Source organism: Puntigrus tetrazona, chromosome 19, assembly GCF_018831695.1.
Source record: "Puntigrus tetrazona isolate hp1 chromosome 19, ASM1883169v1, whole genome shotgun sequence".
Lineage (NCBI taxonomy): Eukaryota > Metazoa > Chordata > Actinopteri > Cypriniformes > Cyprinidae > Puntigrus > Puntigrus tetrazona.
This window is the reverse complement of record NC_056717.1, coordinates 807,016-831,008: the sequence shown is the minus strand read 5'-3', so window position 1 is coordinate 831,008 and position 23,993 is coordinate 807,016. Positions and strand designations below refer to the sequence as shown.

Here is a 23,993-nt window from a genome sequence, read left to right as displayed (position 1 = left end):
AGTGGAAGAGCTTGAGAATGCTAAAGCCTCTTTTTATTGCACACTGTACATTCCTCTGATGTTGGAGCATTTGTAGAAAGACAGGAAGATGACGTGTCCTTTTAAATCTGGGGAGGTTTGGAGAGAGATGTAGCCTTTGGTTTCCAAACGCTCGCTTTCAGGAGTTTTACTGTACTTAGTTAGGATAAACTTTGAAGGTATTTGCTACTGTGCTGAACTTTTCTCATCATCTATTAGCTAGCTAAATATAGACTTGCCGTTTTAATACATTTTTTGAGGAAAAACTGCTACATTTAGTCTCAAAAAGACAAATACAATTCCCTACGGTGTAATAATGCACACTTTTTTGTACAATAAATCGCTTCCCCAACAGACTCCCAAAGAGTTAAGTGGCAATATTGAATTTCAAATGATAATTCCAACACCATATAAGCCACTTTAAAATGGTGTGTAAGAAGTCACCCAGAATACACAGCATATTCCTGCTGACTCCTCAGTTTGTGCTGCAAGGATAGAGCACAGTTCACTCCTTTGGGTATCGGAAAGAAAATCACAAACAGCATGGCAAACACAGATAAGCCCACAATTCTACATATTATTGACAGCGGCATGAAAATCACGGCTGATTGGACTAATTGAAATTCATGCACGAGTCATGGCATTTAGCTTCCTCTCTCTCCTCCCCCATAGTGCATTCATCCAGACAGCATGAAAGATGGATGTTAATTAGTTAACACTAAAACACCAAGCTCCCTATCCCTGGATCCCACCGACTCCCACCCCAGCCCACAATAAGGCGGGGTGCTCAGTGACAGTAGATGTGCTTTGTTTTGAGAGCGAATATTTCAGAGATTCAAAAAGGCCATGCAGGACACACCTCATTTCGTTTTAGGTATACATTATTGTCCAGAAAATGAGCTGAGCATACAATCTCTGCACAGTCATGGCATGCTGCCACTAAAGGAAGCGCAGCGGCACCAAGATTGAATTCATACTGTCATTATTTACTCACTCTCGTGACGTTACGTAAATCAGGGTGAGTAAATTATGACTTTTTTTTGTTTCTTCAGATGTGGAACATAAAGATAAATGCACTATATTGCCAAAAGTGTTGGGTCAATCCCTTCTAACGAACAGGTTTGACTACTTAAGAAATATCCATGAGTACAAAACTTAACGTTAAAGCATGATAGTCTAGGGAATTGTGTGCTTCTAATTTTATAGCAACAGTTTGGACGGGACCCTTTACTATTCTAACATGACAGTGCCCTTGTGTATAAGGCAAGGTTAAAAAAGAAATGATTGATTGAGTCAGTGTGGAAGAACTTGACTGGTCTGCATAAAGCCAACTCCTAATCCCAGCTGAACACCTCTGCTGTGACTTTCAATGCAGCAAGTCCTTGAGCCAAAAACTCATCACCAAACACCAATGACTTGTACATATGGGTGCAGTCATTTTAGACACTTAGGGAACTGTTGCAACAGTCAATTTTTAAATACATTAATTATGTTTCCATCTTTGTTGCCACAGTTTGTGCCCTTTTCCGTTCTACAGAAGGGGTTGTCCCAATACTTTTGTCCATATAGTGAATGTAGAAATCATTGGTGTTTGGTGATGGGTTTTTGGCTCAAGGTCTGCATTTAAAGTCACATCAGAGGTGTTCAGCTGGAATTAGGAACCGGCTTTATGATTTCCTTGTATATATTTTTTAAATGTTCTTCTAACTAAATCAAAGCACATAAGACAGATGATATTATAAGCTCTGGGCTCCATAGAGACCGTAAAATTATTAATATAAATTACTTGAAGAATATCATGTTATGACTTTAAAACAATATTAATATGCATCGCACATATCCAGCTTCATGTCTGTGGGTTTAGGTTTGTTAGGTAGCTCATGGAATATAGAGATGTGCTTGAGAGACGAGGAGCTCCGGTTTGACAAAACAGTTCAAATCTGCATAAAAGGTAGTTGAAATGGCACGGATGCACCAACAAATGTCTTTTCATATCAATTTTGCATTTGGGTTGGTTTAGGGTTGGATTTGTTGTAGGGCATATTTCCAACATGATAGAGCATTAACTTTTAGCAGCAGTCCCCAGATATTTGAATTTTGAACTGTTGCAATGCATACCTATATGAACATAATAAATGCATTGAACCTGTGTTTTAGCGCTACTCAGTGGACATTTCTCTCTGAAGCTGCAGCGAAACGTGCTGTAAGGTATGTAAACACGGTGTTGCTCAAAAAGTGCAGAGGTGTGTATTGAGACCAGGTTGTATTTAAGATAAGATTTTTATACAAGTTATTGGTAAACTTGTTGCATGTGTTTCAACTTTGGCATGTCTTTCCTAAATTTTGACGTGCAGGAATCATCTGGCGCATTTCAAGGAACAGTAAGAATGACATTAGCATTCGCAGAGAAGCAGATGGCATTCATCACCTGCTACCGAATCTATGAAAGCTCTCCTCTGCATATTCTCTATATAAGTACATGCATACTAATGACTATACCAGACAGTTTCTTGCCTTTTTTTCCTAATTGGAGCAAAATTAAGTTGAAGAAACAGCGAGACAATTAACTGTGTGGTTTTATCAGGCTGGAGCAGTCTGGAGTAGCATCACTGCTAAAATGGTGGTGGCCCATCTGAGCTGCCAGGCACAATCTCCTCTGCACCGTTTCAGGGGTTTTGTTTATCTCATTTTTCAATTAACCTCCTCGATTTAACTCTCATCATAAAGCGGTGTGCATGTTTGCTCCAAAGAGCAAATAAAATCGCCTGGTTCTCTCCCTTACTTTCCTCCTCCCTCTGTTTCACTTCAGCGTTCTCTCTCTCTCTCTCTGTCTCTCTCTCTCTCTCTCAGTGTGTGTGTGTGTGTGTGTGTGTGTGTGTGGTTGCAGACAGGCAGCAGCGCCTGTGCTTCACGGGACTGAGGTGGATTCTGAAGAGGACATAGCCACATGTTTCAGATTTGAAAGGCTGAATCTGTCATAAGCAGAGAGCACTTTGGAGATATTGCAGTGTTGTGATAAGTTCCTACCTACTTTGTTACTATGGCATCCTTTCCTGGCAGGGTTTGGCAAACAGAGCAAGACTTTGATGAAAGAAAAACTGTAAGAAGGAAAGGATACACACGTGTGGATAGTATCTATCTATCTATCTATCTATCTATCTATCTATCTATCTATCTATCTATCTATCTATCTGTAAAAAAGGTCAGAATCGGGAAAGATTCATAATTTTTTTTTGAATTATTAATAACTAAAAAATTAAAGTAACAGTATTATTGTACTAAATATTTTAAGTAAATGCTGTTTTTTTTACCTTTTAATTTACCAAAAAGTGTTGTTCCATAAAAAATATTAAGCCATTTTCAACAATACAAAGTGCCATTAGAATTAGAATACAGCCATTAGAATGAAATATGAATAATCATGTGACACTAAAGACCTAAAAATGAAAATTCAGCTTTGTATACCAGAAATAAAAATATAATAATTATATTAAAATAGAAAACAGTTGTAATTTGTAATTATATTAAAAGTATTTTTAAAAGTAGTCTTTTTAAAAGTTTAAAAAATCTTAAAAAGACCATTGAAAATGTATAAATATAAAAAGGTTTTGAATAAAAAAAATACCATTGTCTCAAGTTTAAAAAAAAAAATCCCAGCTTTGGTAGAAAATGTCAGAGAGAAACACATCATACACATACTACTGTTTTTTTCACAATAATGTAGCATGCTTCCTTTAATATGAATGTTTCCCAACACTGTAGCCTATTGAGCACTGTTAATTCCTTTCAGAAAAGTTATAATGCAGGTCAGTGCCTTGAGCTTTCCATTTAAGATGAAGGCTGAATTAACTTTGAACATATTGCTGGTGGAGTCAAACTCTGGAACGGGGTCCGGCTCAAAATGGAGGCTCAGCAAATGGAGGCACCAAAGCAGCGGCACTCGCCGATTAATCACTGCTAATGAGCTACGGGCCCCGAGGAATACAAGAAAAATCAAAACAAATTAATAGGAAGCAATGGAGAAGATTGTAAAATACTCATTTGCATCCCCCCACAACAGACAACAATTCCCCTATCCAATCAGTGCTCGGGCTTTAAGAAATCAAACATACTCTTATCTAGGGAGGGATGCTCCTCTGACAAGCCTGTGATTGAATGAATGCATTATCCATCGCTCAAAGAGACGCGTTGTTTCGCTCAACTTTTCTGAGGGTTGCTTGCCTGGGTCTGCTGCCGAGGTTGTCCTGTTATGGATGACTTGGGCGCACAGTGGAGAAAGACTCCTTCAAACTGATGGAGGGTGCGCTGCTTATTTCAGCACAAACGTTCACCCCGAGAGCAGGCGTTTAGCATCTTAAGCACAGGCCACGGTGTAGAGCGTGTCAACAGTGCAGCTCTGATAGATCAATCTGGCTTTTCAAGATGAATTCGGTTCTGAATAATTTTCAGCAGCATGGTGAACCTTTCACTGCTCAGCAACTATATTAGATTTATTGAGATGTTCAAAGGGAGCACACTTTGGTGCGGTGTGTGTACAAGTGTATGACAAGTTGTATGTGCAGCCTTTACGGTGTGGTGAATATTTATATATATATATATATATATATATATATATATATATATATATATATATATATATATATATATATATATATATAATTCTATTTAACTATATTTCTTATTAAAAGTCATTCGAAGGCATAACTATTCTAAATTAATCAAGTGATTTCAATAAATTATTTATTTGATATTCATACGGGTATGTAATAAATTATCTTTGGTGCATTTAATATAAACTGCTTCACAGAATGTTTTCTATTAATTCATCCAGGGGACTGTACCATGATGGACAAATACGGGGTTACAGGAATAGTTTTGAGTTGACAAAACAAAACCAGTCCAATCCGGGTTTGTTGGTACCATAAAGGTGATTGTCAACTCAGGCTTGATCCTGAATTAATGTGTGACATCAGTAATAAGCAGCCTTGAAACAGTGAAGAACAATATGAAGAATTTAAACACATTTTTTACAGCAAGATGAAACAATCTATCAATGAAAGATGAAAACATAAAGAAATCATTGTACTACGTAAGTGCAAGTTGTACTTTATGGAGTTGATAATATTTGTTATATAAATAATATAATTATAATTGTATATATAAATCAAATGTTTTACTATGCAGTGTCCTTTAATTTGGAGTAATAGAATCTGGGGAGTGGCTTTATTGCATCAGAGATGTGTCACTTTGCTTGAAGCTGATTGGTCAAATTTCAGTTTGAGATGGCTAAACCCGTCTTTAAGCCATAATCATAATAAATTCAAGGCATTCCACTGATTAAAATGTAATGAAGTGATTTCAATCAAGTTATTTGTAATTAAACTGTAAATTATATTAGCCTCCGAATTTAGCAGATTATTGCACATTACTGTATCTGATGAGTAAATCGTTAAACGACATAAAAAAGCTTTAGAAGCATTTTTTCAGTTAATTGTTTATAACAATTTGTTAAATAAATACAGTGTTAATTTAGTTTTGCCGTTATACAATATCATATTATATGATGTCTGTCTGATATATATAAAATATGACATTTTGTTTTAAGCTGGAATTATATCCATTTTAGTTTTGTCAGTTTAGTAGTTCAACATATTTTATTTCAGATTTTTAATCATACTCTAAGCGTACCGTAAGTTACAAAAGTTGCATTTTTCAGTGCTTTGTGACATGAGCAGCACATTTTAAGATGCTTTGTCATGCGTTTAGCTTGTTTTCATTCAGCAACAAAATGTGGAGAAAAAAGCATTTTCCATTGCACACCATCTAGCTATTTTTGAACGCAGTATTCGTCCCTAATGTATGGCTGCTTACTCAAAATGCTGCTTGCTTAAATGAATGTGACGTTATTTAAAAAAAAACGAATTGCATTAAATGAACACATTGCATTGGCAATTATCGTTCGTTAATTTCGTATTTGTGTTTTTTCCTTCTTTCTAAATTTGCCCTTGTCACTATCACACAATAGCTGCATGAGCCACATGTAAATCTTCCATACAGTGTCGATTCAGATTCAGTTCACGCACAGAGGGAAAAAACTCACAGCAGAGAGACGCTCTGATTACTACTCAGCCATAATCCCTTTTCTCTGATCTCTGCTGATTTTAGTTTAATATTCCTGGGACTTTTTTAGAAGGGGGAATTATTCAAATACAAGGTGGAAATCGCTTCTCTACCTGCAGGCATTTGAAGGCAAGTTTGGAGGGAGCGAGGGTGGGTGGGAGATAAATCGGAGCAAAGTGCTTATATGGCCTCAGAGGTTTTTCCTCCCTGATGTTTCCTACCATGTCAGCCGGACATCTCGAATACTCCAGGTCACCCCCACCCCACCCCCCGCCCTGCTAATTTAGTCTTGGGTGGTGCGTGTGTTTGGCGATGGCTAAAATCTAGCTCTTCAGCTTCAGCTACCCGCCCCAGGCCACCCAGACCCCCCCCCACCACCGATCCGGGGTGTTCGCTGATAGCGGCGTGATAGCTGCCATGCCTTGAATTTCATTCCAGGATCACACCTCGCCAGCAGAGGAACAGGGTCTGCTAAATCACCTCTGATAATCGGCTAGACGGCTAAAGCAGCCTAGCATGTCAACCGTTTACAGGATATTTCCTCATTCTGTAAAGCTTGCTGCATGTGTGTGATGGGGCTGTTGGTTGTCGCAGGCTTGCTAATGCCTTCAGGGGCATACAATATGGAATCAAATTAAACATTCAATGTAAGTTAAGCTCAGTCGACAGCATTTGTGGCACAATCTTGATTATAGAAAAACTGAATTTAGAATTTAGACCCACGTTTTCTTAAAAAAAAAAAAAAAAAAGGTTATAACTGGGGCCAATCTTTGGAGGATTCAAAAGCAGAAGTCATTTTAATTCTTTAGTATATATATATATATATATATATATATATATATATATATATATATATATATATATATATATATATATATACATACACACATATTAATTTTTATTTATTTGGTATTTAAGGAGCTTTGTTTTAAACCTAAAGCATGTAACTTCTGCACCAATAGTGCAAATTTTCCGTATTTCTTATTTAAAGCCACTATATGACTTCAGGCAGGAAGAAATAACAAAGAAGTAACAAAGAAATACAGTGCATGTGTTTGATGGATCACTTTTAAGATACTTTTATTGTGATACTGCATCTTTGTTAAAGCTTTGTTATCCATTTCTTATTATTGCAGTGACCAGAACATTCTTCAAAACAGCACCTTTCGTGTTCCACTGAAGTTAAGATTTATACAGTTTCAAAACAACTTGATGGTGAGCAAACAAGGACAGAGTTTTCATTTGTGGGAGAAAAAGTACACTTTTATACACTTTCAATGACACATTTGTGTACCTGATAAACACTGTAATTTAAAGAATATGGTGCAATGTATTTATCATAAATGTTGCAGAAGTGATATTACGGATGACAAAAACAGCATCTTGCTTAAAAAGAAACGCATACTGTACATTGACTAGATAAGTGACGTACATATGACATCAAGACACGCGATAACAACTGCTCCACCCATTTTTTTGTTTTTAATAAAGGTGAGTCTGTATTGGGGGTTGCTTGGCTGGAAAGCCAGGTCCAGAATGCAACCTCAGCCTTTCATCCAGGACTAGCTTTGTGTCAGTGCCAGCTTGGGGATTCGTACTCCGGGAACAGTCACTTGGAGACCCGCTGTCAACACAAACACAGCACAAAGAGTCCCAAACCGCCTTCACTCTGACAATGTGCAGCTTTAAGCTCTCTGCCAGCTACCTGATTGGGGTGGTGGATGCCAGCAGAAGAGCTTAAGTACAGGCTTCAGAAAGGTTTACCACCAAGATCTGTATTTATCCAGCTTCCCTGCAAACTTCTGTTTTGCCTTTTCAAGGTATAACTAGCATTTTCATTTTCATACCAGATGCTGGCATAACATGCCTTTTATAATGGAAGATGTCTTCATATTCCCTCGATAGTAAAGTTGTGTAATTTTGTTCTGCGGCAGTATTAAGAAAATAACAACTGTTACCAAACAGGTTTCCCAGTTACTCTCCCATCTGTTGGATGAGCCAGTGTTGCTATGTTAAACTCGTCAATTGCACCAAAAATGTTAAGATATTTTATTTTTTATGTTATTGTTATAGTTAACAATAATTTGATTAGTTTTATAAAATAGCACATATATGTATAGTTGATCAATGGTGTGACAGCAACGACTAAATAAATAAAGCTTTTTCGTGCTATTTGTAACTTGAAGAATAAGATACATTTTATTCCTGTTATTTGTATGTTAACTTTTTTCCTACATTTTTGCTGAATTTTTGCATTTTTGAGCTGGTAATTTTATTTATATAGATTTTATTTTTTAATTTTTTTTTAGCAAAAATATTTTAATTTTTTTAATTAACATCAATTTTAATCATATTTTGAAAAAAAAAAAAAAAAAATCATGTTTCCATATGGGTCCACATAAATAATTTTAAAAGCATTTTTCATTGCAGAGCACCTAACTATTTTTAATGCAAGAACACTAATTAGAATATATCTGTATCCCAAAAAACAACCAAACGAAAACCAGGTGCGTGATGTGCTGTTGCTATGTTTAGCATGCTAAGCGCTTTCCACTACAGTAACTTCTCAGTGCAAACATGTCTAACTTTTTGAAGAGGGTTTTAAGAAGTAAAAGATGAAATCATGGGGGTACTCGTAGGGCACTACACTGCACATTTTTCAGTGTAAATACATTACTCACGTGGCTTGTAAAATAGTACAGAAGTATGCGAAATAAGATGATTTTGATGGTGCCTCTGTGTTCTGTAATGTTTGGAGAAATCTTTTAGCATTATCTGCATGCATTTGAATGGTGTTGGTGGTCAATCTAGAGGGGCTAGCTGGGCCATGCTAACCAGCTAAGCCTTGGCACACTGGGAAAAACACAAGGTACTACTAGCTTACTTGTCTCTGTATAATAAGCTAGGAAAAGAAAATATTCAGCATTAACAAAATGCCATACATCGCCTTTAATGTAAGTATTTTATGATGCATTCACATTTTCTCACAGTGTTCGATTTGGTTAAAAAAGCTGCAGTTACATATCAGAGCTTTGGCTGAACTATTCTTCTGAGTTTGTGTTTTGATGGCAGCAGTCTCCGTTTCTTTGCTCTAATGTACAGTGCCCTCTGCAGGCAATTTGTAACCCTCGAATCTGACAGAACTGGCAACATTTTCACTTCCTTTGAACACAGTATGCACATAACAGCCACACACGATGAAATACACGTATACACAAAATGAACATGGTTTAATACTTCTTGCATTCGACATTTGACATGACAGGCACTAACACAAACACACAGACTCCTTCTAAAAATGTAAATGCCACTCAGAACGCGCAGAGCCAATATGAATTTTAAGCAGACAGATGCATGCTAATTAATCACACAAACTAATGCCTCGTACCCCAACAGGCTGTTTTCCCTGTGCTCTTCCTCTTGATATGGCAAATAACAGGCCTGCCTGCCACGCAGCTAGACACTTTGTCAAACAAATATGATCAAAACAAAGCTAATGACGTGTAAATTGTTTATGATGTTCTATGCAATGAGCAGTCCTAGCATGTGTGTGTGTGTGTGTGTGTGTGTAATCATTGCCATCAGCTTGACATAATCAGGAGGAAATGAATATGAGTATTTCACAGCACACTTTGAGGAAAACAGCGATCTGGGGGCCTGTGATGGATGCAGGGCAATTCGAATGATGTGAGTGATCGTTCGTGTATATTTTTCCCTGTGAAGTATAGATCAAATGTGGGGCGTGTGAAATGTATCGGAGTGAAACAGGTACGTAATGGACTGGCATGTGTAAATGAATCAGGTTTGGAGGAACATGTGCTCTGAATCTATTATAACAGCGCAGTGTAAGAAATGATGAATGCTGAAACAACATTGTGTGTAGGCCTATAAATTACAGTCACGTTGAAAATCTGGGATTTAATGTATACATTAAACGAAATGTTTTCATTGAAGAATTGCTGAAAAATACTAATATTATTTTGTATAAATATATCAAGCAACCACGTAGTAATATATGTCGTTAATTAATTTTACTCAGTACCTTAAAATGTATAACCGCAAAGTATTCGTTTTTAAAATGTAATTAAAAACATTTAAGCACTGGTTAAAATGAATTAAACAGTTGCCCTGTTAAGGTTAAAATTAAGGTTCGGTTTAGGGATAGCTGCATTGCGCCTAATTTATTATTACTATGATACATGTAATGTGTAATTGTTACATCAATTTTTCACATATATACTCATCCATCCACTCATTGCAAATCATTTCTCAATTGATGAAGATTATTGTTCAGTGCTGTGACTAATGCATGCTAACGACATTGGCAGGTGTGTGTAAAAGGAGATGTTCATGCATCAAATTGAAAACACACACTTTAGCCCTCCGGCAGACAGACAGCAGTGTCTTCTGTAAGGGGAATGCAGCGTGTGCCTGCTGGGCTGTCACACACCAGCCAAACGGAAGCAGCACCAACCCTAATCCAACACACTGAAGCAATGCATCGTTCTGCTGAGTCCTCTGGCAGAAGTACAGCACGCTCACATATTAAGATGCGTGCAGGTGCAACGCAAATACATGCGTATATACTATTTATTTTAAATCTGATTTAAGTTAATTATATGATTGTCATCTATAAAACGTGACGGACCTTATTTCATAAATCGTCATACTTGTGATCGCAGTGTTGCTAATTAACCATTTAGAGCTGTCCAAGTGGTTCCGATGCTTCATTATTTTGTGTAGAATCAATGCCAGAAACCTAAAATTTTAACATTATTTAGTGCTTCCCGGTAAACTTATCTTAGTATTATTACTGAAACAGATGCAATTCCAGGTATAGACAAAAATGCAGTCTGACGCTTATGAATCTTTGAACTGAACAATGTGGTAAAATCATTGCCTTTGGGGAATAATGGGGATATACATATTTATAACTAAACATAAATACAAATACACAGACACATACATCAAAACAAACAAACAAAGAGGACTAATCTGAACATTTGTCATTTCAACATTTGTGCTACGGCTGTTTATGGCTCATTTTAGAGCATTTTGCACTGTGCATAATGTAAAGCACTGAAATCGTAAATAAAATAACTATGGTAATTTCACGCAATTTCACGATAGATCAGCGAATAGTGGTTCCAGCTCTACTTGGCTCTGATAGCACGCGTAACGTTTGAACCTGAAAATAAAAAAAAAATGGAATTTCTTGACACAATCTCACCAAGCAAGAGATGGATTTCCCTCTCCAGGAAACGAATGAACAAAAAGAGCATTCAATATGTAATTACCTGTCATAGACACAGTCACAACGGTGAAGGGAATTCAATATGCACCCGTGACACTTCCGGCGTAATGTGATGGAAATAAGTGTTTGTTTTGGTAGGTGGAGGGGGAGCTAGGTTAGTGTATGTGTGTGCGTAGTTTGGTGGCTTGTTGGTGCCAGAGAAACTGCATCTAGTCGTTCATTATGAACAACCGTAGAAGAAAATGAAGGCATGGGGAGATGTTTCGTTTCATGGACCAAAAACATTGTTTGTGACACTTAAGTTTATCTCAGACATTTCAAAATATCTCTCTCTCTCTCTCCCTCTCTCACTCTTTGTAATGGTTGTGTGAGTCTCACTCAATATTTCTCATTCTTATTAACTGCATGGGTGCAATTTATTTTCCTCTCAGGCAATGGAGGTGGCTGGGAATGTGGGAGACTCTGGTCGACGCTGATAAGCCCACGCTCGCATACAGGCCTGCAGGAGGGACCAGATTTACCAGGAAGACAATGTCCACTAGGTCACATACGTGCGCTTACTCATGGACACGAGTGGAGTAATTTACTGCACCAACATAGATAAACTTAAACAGATAAGAGGACCAACATAGGAGCCAAAACATGCACAACCATTCAACCTATCACCTACACATGCGCATAACATCATATAGCGCATAAAAGCCAGTGAACTCGCCACCCAACAAGAAACGTGTTAACGGGTAGTTCACCTAAAAATGACCCATATCGTGTACTCATCCACCTTTCCTCTTTGGAACACCGCGATATATCTTTAGTGAATAACAATTAAATTTCACGTTGTTTATCACCTAAAGAAAAAATTTATTTGGACCGCTTTGAGGGGCTGTTCAGACATTGCATAAAAAACATAAAAAATAAAAAAATGAAATCGAAAAAACTGCATTTAGAGTTTAACACCGTTCTAAGCAATGGTCAAAGCCATTTTAGCGTGTGTTTAAATAAAAAACTTTGGAATGCATAACGGCCCCTTGGGATGCTTTTACAAGGTTTACAGCCCTAATTCTCATACTTTCTCATTGCATTAAAAGTATAGTTCACCCAAAAATGAAAAGTCTGTCATTAATTACTCATCTGACCCTGACCGCAACAGAACGACCAAATTTAAGATCCAAAGGGTAGTAAGGACATTAATAAAATAGTCCATGTTCAACTGTAATGTTCCGAAGCTACAGGAATGCTGTTTGTGCACAAGGAAAAATAGTCGGATACGCCGTTTGTGCTGTTGTGCACAAAAAGTCTTTACAACCTTTCAGGACCTTAAACATGCTAGTTGTTTTGCTGTCTATGCACAGGGTCAGAAAGCTCTTAATTTGTATTCTGAAGATGAAAAAAGGTCTTACGGGTTAGAGACAACATAAGGGTAAGTAATTAATGAGTTTTTCACCCATTGTTTGGTGAACTATCCCTTTAAGAAGAGTGTCAGGGATGATCTTCAAAAATTCACCGAATGAAAATAATTTAAGTAAATAATTTCATTTTCTGATGAGCAGTCTCTTTAAGTTTCCTCCGAACGATCTAAAGACGAAATGAAATGAAATACAATCAGGGAATAGCAATTCTTTTTTTTGCCGCTTTATTAGTAACTCGCATTAAAGAGAAAGTTTCAGAGCTGTAAAAATATGTAATGATATTCCTCCCTAGTTGCTTGTTTGTGTTTATGTCTAGGAGCCGAGCAAAGCAGCAGGACGATAAGGGAGAAAAACGACAGCGCACTCTGTGGCGTCAGGAGCACAGAGACGTCTATAAACTAAAAGAAGCACTGCACTGTCGGAATATGACAGCCAATCCATCAGGGAAATGGAAGCTCTGTCTACTGCACCAAGGAGAGAGTGGCCAGAACTTTTATAAATAGTCACGCATTTTTAAAGGAAATTGAAAGTTGTCAGACATATGCTTTCCAGTCTTTCTGTTGATCATCCAAGTGGCCCGCGTTGGCTGAATATGATTGAAACATCAAAGCATACAAAGTAGGAAGGTGAAGGCTAATGTACAAAAGGACATGATGGGATGATTTCATTTGTGGCCTTGTGTCTTAGAGCAGATCTCAGCTTTGGTCTACGGTCTTTGATGTAAAGCTTGTAATTAAAATGAAATGTGACATTAAAACAAACAAAATGGACTGAACACTTAATTGATTCATTTTTTGCATCATTGCTCCAGTCACATAATCTGATTTGCAGCTCAAAAAAGCATTTATTGTTGTTGTTATTATTATTATTATTATTATTATTATTATTATTATGTTGAAAACAGCTGAGTAGTTTTTGCAGGTTTCTTTGTGGATGAATAGAAAAAGCAATCTTTTGTAATATTATATCTGTCTGTAATCTGTAGTCTGTATCTATCTGTTGTAATATTATATATTTATCACTTTCAATCAATTTGAAGCATCTTGCTAAATGAAAGTATTAATTTCAATAATTTCTTATATATATATATATATATATATATATATATATATATAGATATATATATATATATATATATATATATATATACTCCAAGCTTTTGAATGCTGTAGTGTAAAATATTGCAAATAAGTTCAAATAAAAGCTGATCTTTGGATATTTCTATCAAAATGTTTAAATATTGATAATATTAATAGTAAATATTTCTTGAACAGCAAATCAGCATAGTAGAATAATTTCAGAAAAATCGTGTGACACTGGAGACTAGATCACAGGAATATTAACATTTTAAAATATATTTTACAATATTTACGATATTCATATAATGAATATTTTTTTTTACTTTATATACAAATAGAAAGCCGTTATTTGAAATAGTTCAAATATTACTGCTTTCGCTGTATTTTTAATTCAAATAAATACAGGCTCGGTGAGCATAAGAGAATAAAAAAATATTACTTTCAAAAGCTTTTCACTTTTACATAAACCTGTTTATTTGCATGTCATATAGCCATTAACTGTCATCAGAGAACCCTGAACATGCAAATCTTTAAATTAAAGTAAATGATTGAAGTATTAACATTAAAATCACAGACAGTAAGTTAATATTTTAGCTCTAATTGGTTTGGCTGACAAAAAAAGTTTGGAACCCCTTTCTTAGAGATAATGAAGGGATGAAACTAATTGAATCTAATGAAATAATGAAGAAAATTGAAGCCTTTCAATCATTTTGGATTTGTCAGGGCATATCAGGGAACCAGGGAAAACGTGGTCCCAGTGTACAACTGTTAAAATAAGAATGTCAAGATGTTTTCTTCATTTTATCAAGAGACACCCAAAATGGTTGCTATACCTCAGATATGAATCATCAATTTCAATCAAAACGTCCATACAGAACAGGAGGGGGTTGAATTTAAAAATTTGGGAGGAAAAAAAAAATGGAAACGATCATTGAGGATACAAAAATGAAATACAAATTTAACTTCAAAGAGGAAACACAGTGTATCTAATTCAAAGAATAGCAGAGTGAAATAGGCAGGAGAGGCAGTTGATTAAAGCTGAATATCTGCTCATGTGGAAATGTTAGGCAGACTTTTGAGAATGCCACGTCAAAGAGACTTACCCCGAGGCTCGGGACAAAATACGTTACATGGATGTGTGGTCATCCTTTCATCTGTGCATGGCCAGCGCGACCTACGCTATTAACCTCATCAAAACTAGCATGGCCTGCAAGTCAAATATTATGCCATGTCCCGGGGAATGTTTCCCACTGTTCTTTTTGGACAATAACTGAACCCACATGAAAAAGGAGTTTAACTTTGAAGTAACTGCTAGCGGTTGCAAAAGCGGTCGCAAAGAAGAGTCACATTAAGCAGACTGCCAATTAGCAGAAGGTGTAAGATAAAGGAGGCCTGAAAATTAGCACCATCGCATGGGAGTCATTAGGTCTAATGGCTAAGGGAATATGCGATACAGTTTTGCTCATTTAGGTACAGACAACAAATAAAAAAACATTTTCTGTCTGAAATGGCACATTCACATAGCTACCGCAATCGCCAGACCTACACGTCATTAAAAGCAGTAAACTTATTGTTCAGAATGTATTTAATTCTTGCACAGAATCGGTACGATTTTGTCTTTTAAAAAAGATTTTCGTGACTTTCAGGTTCAGGTTATAGCATGAAAAGCATTCTCTTTTGCCTGTATTCAGCTCTAAGTACTCAGCACGGCTAGTGAACGATTCCTGCCAACCCTTTTTTAGTGAATCAAAAGTGTGCAATGAAATGATATGTCTTGTACACTCGTGTACGCTTTAATCCGTCCAAGCGGTGTATTCTCCCTTTGCTGCTGTCAAAGAAATGTATACGTTATGTGCGTCTAGCAGACGCTCTCCAAAATGGTGCTTTGGTGATGTTACGGTTGTGTTTTGTTTTCTTTCCTCACAAAAAATATTCTTCATGAATATGTTACGGTTAAACAACCGATTGAGTATTTTGTTTATTTGTTTTCAGAAGACAAAGGTTTTACAGGTTTGGAATGACATAGGGGTACATAAGGGCAACATTTTCATTTTGGGGTACACCCTTTAATCAACGCATTTTTCTTCTGTCAAACACCTGAACAGAGGTTCACCGGAACGTACGAGCCGCTCTCCTCCATACAGTAAAAGTGAATGAGAACCGGAGGCTTTCAAACTCCAAAAAAGGACCATGAAAGCATAATAAAAGTATTATGACTCATTCACCGTTTTCCACATCTTCTGAAGCCACGCGGTAGCTCAGTGTGAGGAACAAAGGGTGAGTAAATGATGACAGAATTTTCATTTTCGGGTGATCTATTCCTTTAATGGCTTTGTTTTGCTCGGGTGAGCTCCACGCTAATCATTTCTACAGCTTTCATAAGAATATTTCTTAACTTCTCGTTGCCAATTAATTTCAAGCATTTCGGTTTCCAATTGAATAAAGGATTGCGCATTGGTAAAGACTGTCTCTTTCCTAAGGAGTAAATAATCATATCTAAAATGACGATTAAATTAGCGCAGCCCTGCACGCGGAGGGTGACATTAAGATAACACGGAGATAACATCTCCACGCAGGAGCAATGTGTTTGTAATCAAATTCACTCAATTTCAGCCACACGCTCCAGTGAAAGAGCTCATGAGGAAAAGCAATGGGCACCTCGGCAAAGATAAACGGTGGCCAACGTGGTATGATTTACACCATGTGAACGGATAAATATTTCAATTTAAATGCAAAACATTAAACTGGCGCAGGCAGTCGATCAATGCAAGCATTCCGTAACATACTTCTTTAGGGTTCATAAATAATAGCCCGTGCAATTACTCCTCTTCAAATGAGGTTTTAAAGCTGCCGTGGCACAGTACGTCTTTATAGTAATGTTTTGATTTCCTAAACCTTGTGTTATTCTTGTTCTTAATGTAATTGCTTCTGTCTTTTGCCTCATCAAGCTGACAGATATCTGCAGCGAGATAGTTTCTCAAGATCTCCATGAGGCTCCTCTGTGGCTTTCTCCCTTTACAGCCTCTTTGTCCATCACTGAAATCATCTTAACTTAGAGATGAAGGTGTATTTTCTAAAAGCATTTTCTAAATATAAGTCTAAATGTAATATTATATAAGCATAAAGCTTACATTTAAAGTTATCCGGTCTTTAGTAACATTCTCAAAACGTAACTTTTAAATTGTTTATGGAACATTTTTCTGAAACATTTTATTTCTAAATGTTACTACTATATTCAGATGGTTCGGTGTTGCAAAATGATAAAATTGACTTTCTCTTTCATGTTGTCTTTAATGCTCACAGAATATTTTAAATATTTTGAGGCTTAAGAGAGCATTCCGAAATGACATTTTCATTACTTAATGGGAATATAATATTAGGAATGATAAGTTCTTACAAAATATTTTTGTTAGTTGGGCATGTCTGGGATATATTATGTTGAGTATACTGTATATTGTCAAATATTTTATTAATTAAAATGTTATTTTCAGAAGTCTTTTCTCCGGTATTCAGTTACACGATCCCTCAGAGATCAATTTTAATATGCTGAGTTTGTGGTCGAAAAGCATTTTGATTATTACCAATGCTTAATATTTTTAGGGGAAACCTTTTTAGGATTTTTTATTATTAATATTTTTTTTAATGAATAGAAAGTTCAAAGGAACAGTATTTGTTTATTTATTTATTTGTGACAAAGCAGTCAATTTTGATTAATATTTTGCATTATTTTCGCAATATACAGCAATTCTTAAACTGCCCATATGCTTAATATAGGTGCAGAATAATGCATTATTAATAGAAATAAATAAATGACACTTACTGACAGATATGTGCTGGTGCACAATAGTCTCCTTGGCTAATATGAAATATTCGTTTCATTCATTTGCAATATCGTATATCATCTACAACAGAAAATTCTGGCAATAGAATGGTGACAGTGATGATGACGATGATGCTTATGATGATATCCGAAAAGTGTTTTGATGCCAAGGGATAAAAAACTGTGGCTTTCCAGCACAATACAGTGCCATTTGTCATCGGGCAAGGACAGTCGTAATCATCCCTTGCGCGTGCCTTTCCCCATCAGTCTTCCCCTCGCTGTGTATCAGGATCAATCTAGGCTCATTTATTTTAATCGTCTCCTGTTTGCTAAACTGGCAAAGTCAACAGAGGACGACAGAAACAAGCCTCGCTCTCAAAACAAGCCAAAAACAGTCATTTCCAGTCTCATAATATTGTTCTTGTTACTCTGCAAACGACTTTTCGGATTAGTTGATGCCCTTAAATGTAAATGAAGTTTTGTTTGTTTTCTCTTCTAACAACTTTTTTCAAAAAAGGGTAATGAAATTAATTATTAAATATCTTTTAAAAGACTTTTAAAAGACCATAGCAACACATTCTCACTCTCTACTTGTCACATACTGCTGCTTGATCAGAAGCCTATAGGGTCACTTTTTTGATTCACAGGGAACCACTTTAGCCTCGTTTTTCGATGTGAAGGTCCTCTGTTCCTCCCTATTGAAAAATTATTAGTACTTTAAGTCTTCCGAGGCAAAAGGACTGATTTGTGGGAGGAATAAAATATTGTGTGTATATGCTATTGGCTCTTGTATGTCTCGTGTACAATTGCGTCATTCTACGTTTCAGTTTTGCAATAAATACTTGTGACTGCATTCATATATGCCTGTGTGTGTTTTATATTGTTCATAGTACGTGGGTAGGTTGAGTGTAATATATATATATATATATATATATATATATATATATATATATATATATATATATATATATATATATATATATATATATAATTTAACGCATGGAAATCAATTAAGACAATTATAATAATTGAAAACAACGGATGACCTTCACATCGAAAAATGTCAAAAAGTGACACCAAATAGTCCTGACCAAGCAGCAATATGTGACGACTTGGGAATGAGAAAGTATTGAACATTTGTAATGTAGTAAACATTCATTATATTGAGAGCTAGTGACACTATTAAAACATTTAAATATATCAGTATAACATTTGTCAAACAAATAAATCAAATAAACTGTTAGATTTTGACACCCTCTCCTCTGGGAGATCCTCATGTCCTTGTCCTCCTTACAACTCAGTTTCTTTATTCCGTTCCCATATGGATGCTTTCCCTCCCTTTTTCTGTGTGCATGCAATTTCGTTTTTCCTTACTGTTCTGTAGCATCTCTCATAGATGCATGCGTCCGGATGTTGGAAGGGTTCAGACGGTCATTGGCGTGTGCGCTACCCCGAGCCGTGGGGTGAATGGGTTTACGCTACACTTTTGATATTTGGCAATAAGAAGAGTTTTTTGGTGTCCAAGAGTATTCCTTGTATGTTCTTTTGATATCTCTATCATATATAAATTTATTTTGGCATGTATACAACATGTTCTATCTTATGTTTCATTGGCCTGAGGGGTAAAACTCCCCTCTGAAAATGTCTATATAAACCATTGTATTTGGCAATAAACTTTGGAGCAAGGATATATACGTCTCTGTGTGTTTTCGTGCTCCCCGGCCATAACACCCTATGAAATCGAGAATTCATCCAGAGTTATTTTACGAGAACAACTTAAAAGATGTTAATTGACACTGACTAAGCACTGAACTTACAGTGTCAAGTAAGTTACATTCGTAGAAAGCTCATGAAATAGCCTACAAGTTTATATGGCAACATTAAAAGAGAGGAAACAGTCATATAGATAAGTGTGTAAAAACAAACAAACAAACAAACAAAAAAAACATCAACAACAAAAACAGTAACCATTGTAGCATCAAGCTTTAGGGAGTTGAAGTGATTGAAAAAATGTTATAATCAGCATTGACCCTTGATGCATTTTTCAATCTATAACTCAGGATATCAATCAGCATCACAGTGATAGAAATAATAATTCACACAATTTGACCAAAGACTTACAGTGTTAACAATGCTTTTTACTTTTTTGCTTTTACTTTATTAGTTACCGTTTCATATAGACTAGATAGCAGCAGTGTGAAGGGATATTGCTTTTTTGTTTAAATTGCTTTTTTATTACAAATAATGAAATAAATAAGTGATATGGCCGATACTTTTACAACTACGACACAAAATGTAAAAGTCGTGAACGATATAAACGCAATAGCAACGTCTTCAAACTCTGTCCTACCGATGCGGCGGTTGCTATGGTTTCCAACTCATACTTTGTGAGCTGAACGTCACCAGAATGTGTTCACGTGATACACAATGTCGTAGATGTAACACGCAGAACATGAGCTGAGGAGGCGTTCGTTGTACCTTTGTCCAAGCTATCCAAACGCGAAAATCCCACAAAGTGAGTAATCCTCGCTGTTATGTTTTACATTTTGAAAGAGAAAAAATAGCGCACCCGAATCACCATGAGAATTTACAACGTGTTCTGTGAAATGAGAGAAAGAAGCGTTAATAGATAGCATGAGGCTAGTGCTGTTTAGCTCGCTGGCTAACTGATGTGAAGTTCCTTTCTCCATCATTCACCTTTACAAACACGTAATATCACACATTTCAAAGAATTACAAACATTGCAACTCATGTTAGATGTAGATATATAGATTTATCACCAGAAAACTTCCGTAGCAAGCTTAATAAAATAAATAGACTGCTTTTCTGGGAGCTGTCTACTGTTACAGCATTTTAGGGCACCAGAGACCTGTGTGTGCTGCATTTTTAGCCAGTTTAATGTGTGTGTGTGTGTGTGTGTGTGTGTGTGTGTGTGTGTGTGTGTGTGTGTGTGTGTGTGTGTGTGAGGAATTTGCTACACTGCTACAGTCTGTCGTTATTTGTTGTGCGTTTAAAATAATTAATTCACACACTGAATATATTTACGGACAGAGACCACAAGTTTAAAGATAATGTTTACATGGTGGTAGAAAGGTACATCACACTCATAAATTGTGTGACCTATTTCAGTTTCTGTATTTATATTTTTTGTTTAAGCGGTGCAGCTCATAGAGTTGGTGCAAAAAGCTAATTTTCAACTAAGCCTAAGTATTTGTAATCCATTTAGTGGCTCATTTTTATTTTGTGTTGAACGTTTGTATGTGTCATTATAGTATTGCATTTCTTTCTATAAAAAAAAAAGTCTAAAAGTCTCACTGGGGAGTGTTATTTCTTCATCTAGTGGATCGGGGGTCGAAGCGGAGGCAGGTGAAGCCTTTGGCTGACTCCTTGTTGGACGTTCTGGATTATGACAGCTCAGATGACAGTGATTTTGAAGTTGGAGATGCGTCAGGTAAAAATAAAATATTTCACATTTCATTCTTGTCATATTGATGTAAGTAGTTTGTATGGAGAATGTCAAAAAATGGTACTGTGGATCTGTAAAATAATGATGTAGTGACGGCAGGTCTCATACAGTTATTCAATATTCAAAACATAACCGATGGTTATATTTATATTTATACTGCAGCTGGCCATTTTAGACTCGGCCCCTGCATGGTTTTTCTCACCTGTCATGAAAACAGCTGCTGAGGTGGAGATGAGACCTTCATCACTACGTGCGTCACTGTTTTTCCCCGGCCTGTAGATTAGACCTCCTGCAATGCATTACCAACACTAGAGTCACACAGGCAATGGCTCCATATCACCATGACAGACGGAGGTTAACGCAAAGCTATCCCATCAAGCTGCTGTCAACAAAAGTGCAGAAATATCTGCAACCTGATAATGAAATTCTAACACTCCGACCCCTTTGGGCCATAAAGTTTCTTGCATATAGAAATTTCTTTTCAGAAATAAAATGCAGTGTCAAATTGTTGTGATATGACAATATATCATTGTATTAATTACCAGCCACGCTTTCATAGTTCACGATGGTGTGAAATACATGTTAAATGCATAGTGCTTCACATTTCATGAAGCCTTCTGTTGATGCTACATGGAAGGATGAGTTTTCATGTTTATCCACTTGGATTTAATTGGATGAATCACTTAAAATTTTATTTACTTCAATTTAATCAATGTTTTCAAGATTTATTTGCAACTTGTAACATCTATCTTTACATAACTATATAATATGTACTTTACATAACTATATATATATATATATATATATATATATATATATATATAAATTGTATTGTATGAATTTTACAACTTTTTTTGTACATTGTAAAATACATTTCATTTGAAATCATTTTAAATTGTTTATCCATTGTACATGAAATACCGAAAGTAAAGCTTTCTATCATAAGAGACTTTTTTTCATATATGAAGTATGTTGTATTTCACCCAAAAAACATAAAGCTCACTTCTAATGTAATTCACATGCTTGTTTTATCAGGTTCAGAGGGCACTGGCAATGGGAGTGATGAGGAGTGTTCAAAAGACAGTGCCGCAGGCTCTGAGAGCGACTCAGATGCTGTTGGCTCAGCTGATGAAGAGGGCATAGATGACGAAGAGGCCAAAGAATTAAATGAAGACACCGAAGAAGAGGAGAAAGCCAAGGAGCAGTCTTTTTCGGAGGAGACCAGCAGCAAAGAAGCAGGAGGAACCTCCAAGAACCGCAAAAAAGGAGAAAAATCCTCAGATACAGAACCAAATGGTACTGGAACCGCAGAGGAAAGCTCAGCAGAGCCAAAAAAATGGAACCTACGGCGTAACCGGCCCATGCTGGACTTCACTACAATGGAAGAGCTAAATGAAATGGATGATTATGACAGCGAGGATGACAATGACTGGAGGCCCACACAAGGAAAAAAGAAAGGTAAGGCTTCATCCGGGAAGGAGAAAGAAGGGAGCGAGGAAGAGGAGGACGGGGGCAGTGACGAAGAGGACAATGAGGACGACGACAATGAGACCAGTAGTAGTGACAGTGAGGAGGAAGAGAAGAAATCAAAGAGGAAAGCAGGCAAGAGCACAGGGGCGTTTGATGAGGAGGAGACCAATGACAGCCACAGCACGTCACATGGGAAGGGCAATGAGGTACATTTACATTGCACTACTTTTCAAATGTTTAGCATCAGTAAGAATTGTTTTGGAAAAGATTTATTTTCAGCAGGGATGCATTAAGTTGAGTAAAAGTGACAGTTACTGCATACAAAAATATTAATCCGCACAACTGTTTTAAATCTAATGGATGATGCTAAGTTTTTTTTTAAGCAGCACATGACTTTATTAACTTAACTCATTCATACTCAAAACACAAATTCTATATTCTTCAGACTTCAGTTGTACACTCTATTAAAGAAATTTTGCAGCAGTCTTACAAGGATTTTCTCATTTTTGCTTGTTCAAACACTCAAAAAGTTCAGAACTATTTCTTTTTGTTAAAATTCCACCTACAATTAATGCAAACAACTTCACAAAGTACAATTCAGATTTGATTTATTAATAAACATCGCATCTGTTGACTTCATTTACCGAACACTGGTGTGTGTGTGCCCTGTTTTCACAATGAATGCAGATAAAATCAAATAGCTGATCTATCCAAATATTTAGATTTGTCTAAAAAGTTTGGCTGTATAAAATCAACTTGAATTCTCGAATGCAAATGTATTACTGTGCATTTAGGGATACACAAGTAATCAGATAATCCAGTCATTGGCTCGCATGCCATCAGATTGTTGGAACAAAAGAGCAATCCTTGTCACTGGGTTTATCTGAGAAGTTCGGTTTATAGGATTGGCTAATCTTCCAATCTCAGAGGTGGAATTAGAGCAGAAGCTTTTGAGTGGCTTTGCTTCTTTGTTTCAGTTTTTTTCCCACAATGGTCCATCGCAAGAAGATATATGGTTGGTGGTAGGACACCAGTCTTATCAGTCGTAACATCCTTAACTAGAGTTGGATTGCTAAGTTATCCATTGCTTCCTCAGGACTCTCTTTTGGAACGTCCCCAGACCTGGAGCTCCCAACGGATGGAGCATATTCTTATCTGCTGCGTGTGTCTGGGAGACAACAGTGAAGATGCGGATGAGATCATCCAGTGTGACAACTGTGGCGTGACCGTGCATGAAGGTAAAATCCCAAACTCTGCAGCCTGCTACCGAAAACCCAGCTCAAATATTGATCTCAAATGTTTGCACAAAGTTTTGAAAAATGAGTTTTTGAATATATTTCAATGCTCAGTTCCTCCT

At 36.5% G+C, this 23,993-nt stretch overlaps 1 protein-coding gene across 3 annotated transcripts in view; it reads left to right on the top strand.

Annotated features, from left to right (window-relative positions):
- Positions 1–20,126: 20,126 nt before the first annotated feature.
- Positions 20,127–23,993, top strand: part of phf14 (PHD finger protein 14) — a 73,861-nt gene continuing 69,994 nt past the window's right edge. For all 3 annotated transcript variants that reach the window (XM_043217030.1, XM_043217031.1, XM_043217032.1), the window contains exons 1-4: positions 20,127–20,215; positions 21,041–21,151; positions 22,202–22,842; positions 23,733–23,874. In XM_043217030.1, the coding sequence (XP_043072965.1) occupies position 20,215; positions 21,041–21,151; positions 22,202–22,842; positions 23,733–23,874 (895 nt within the window). In that variant the 5' untranslated portion in view covers positions 20,127–20,214. The remainder of the gene's footprint in view (positions 20,216–21,040; positions 21,152–22,201; positions 22,843–23,732; positions 23,875–23,993) is intronic.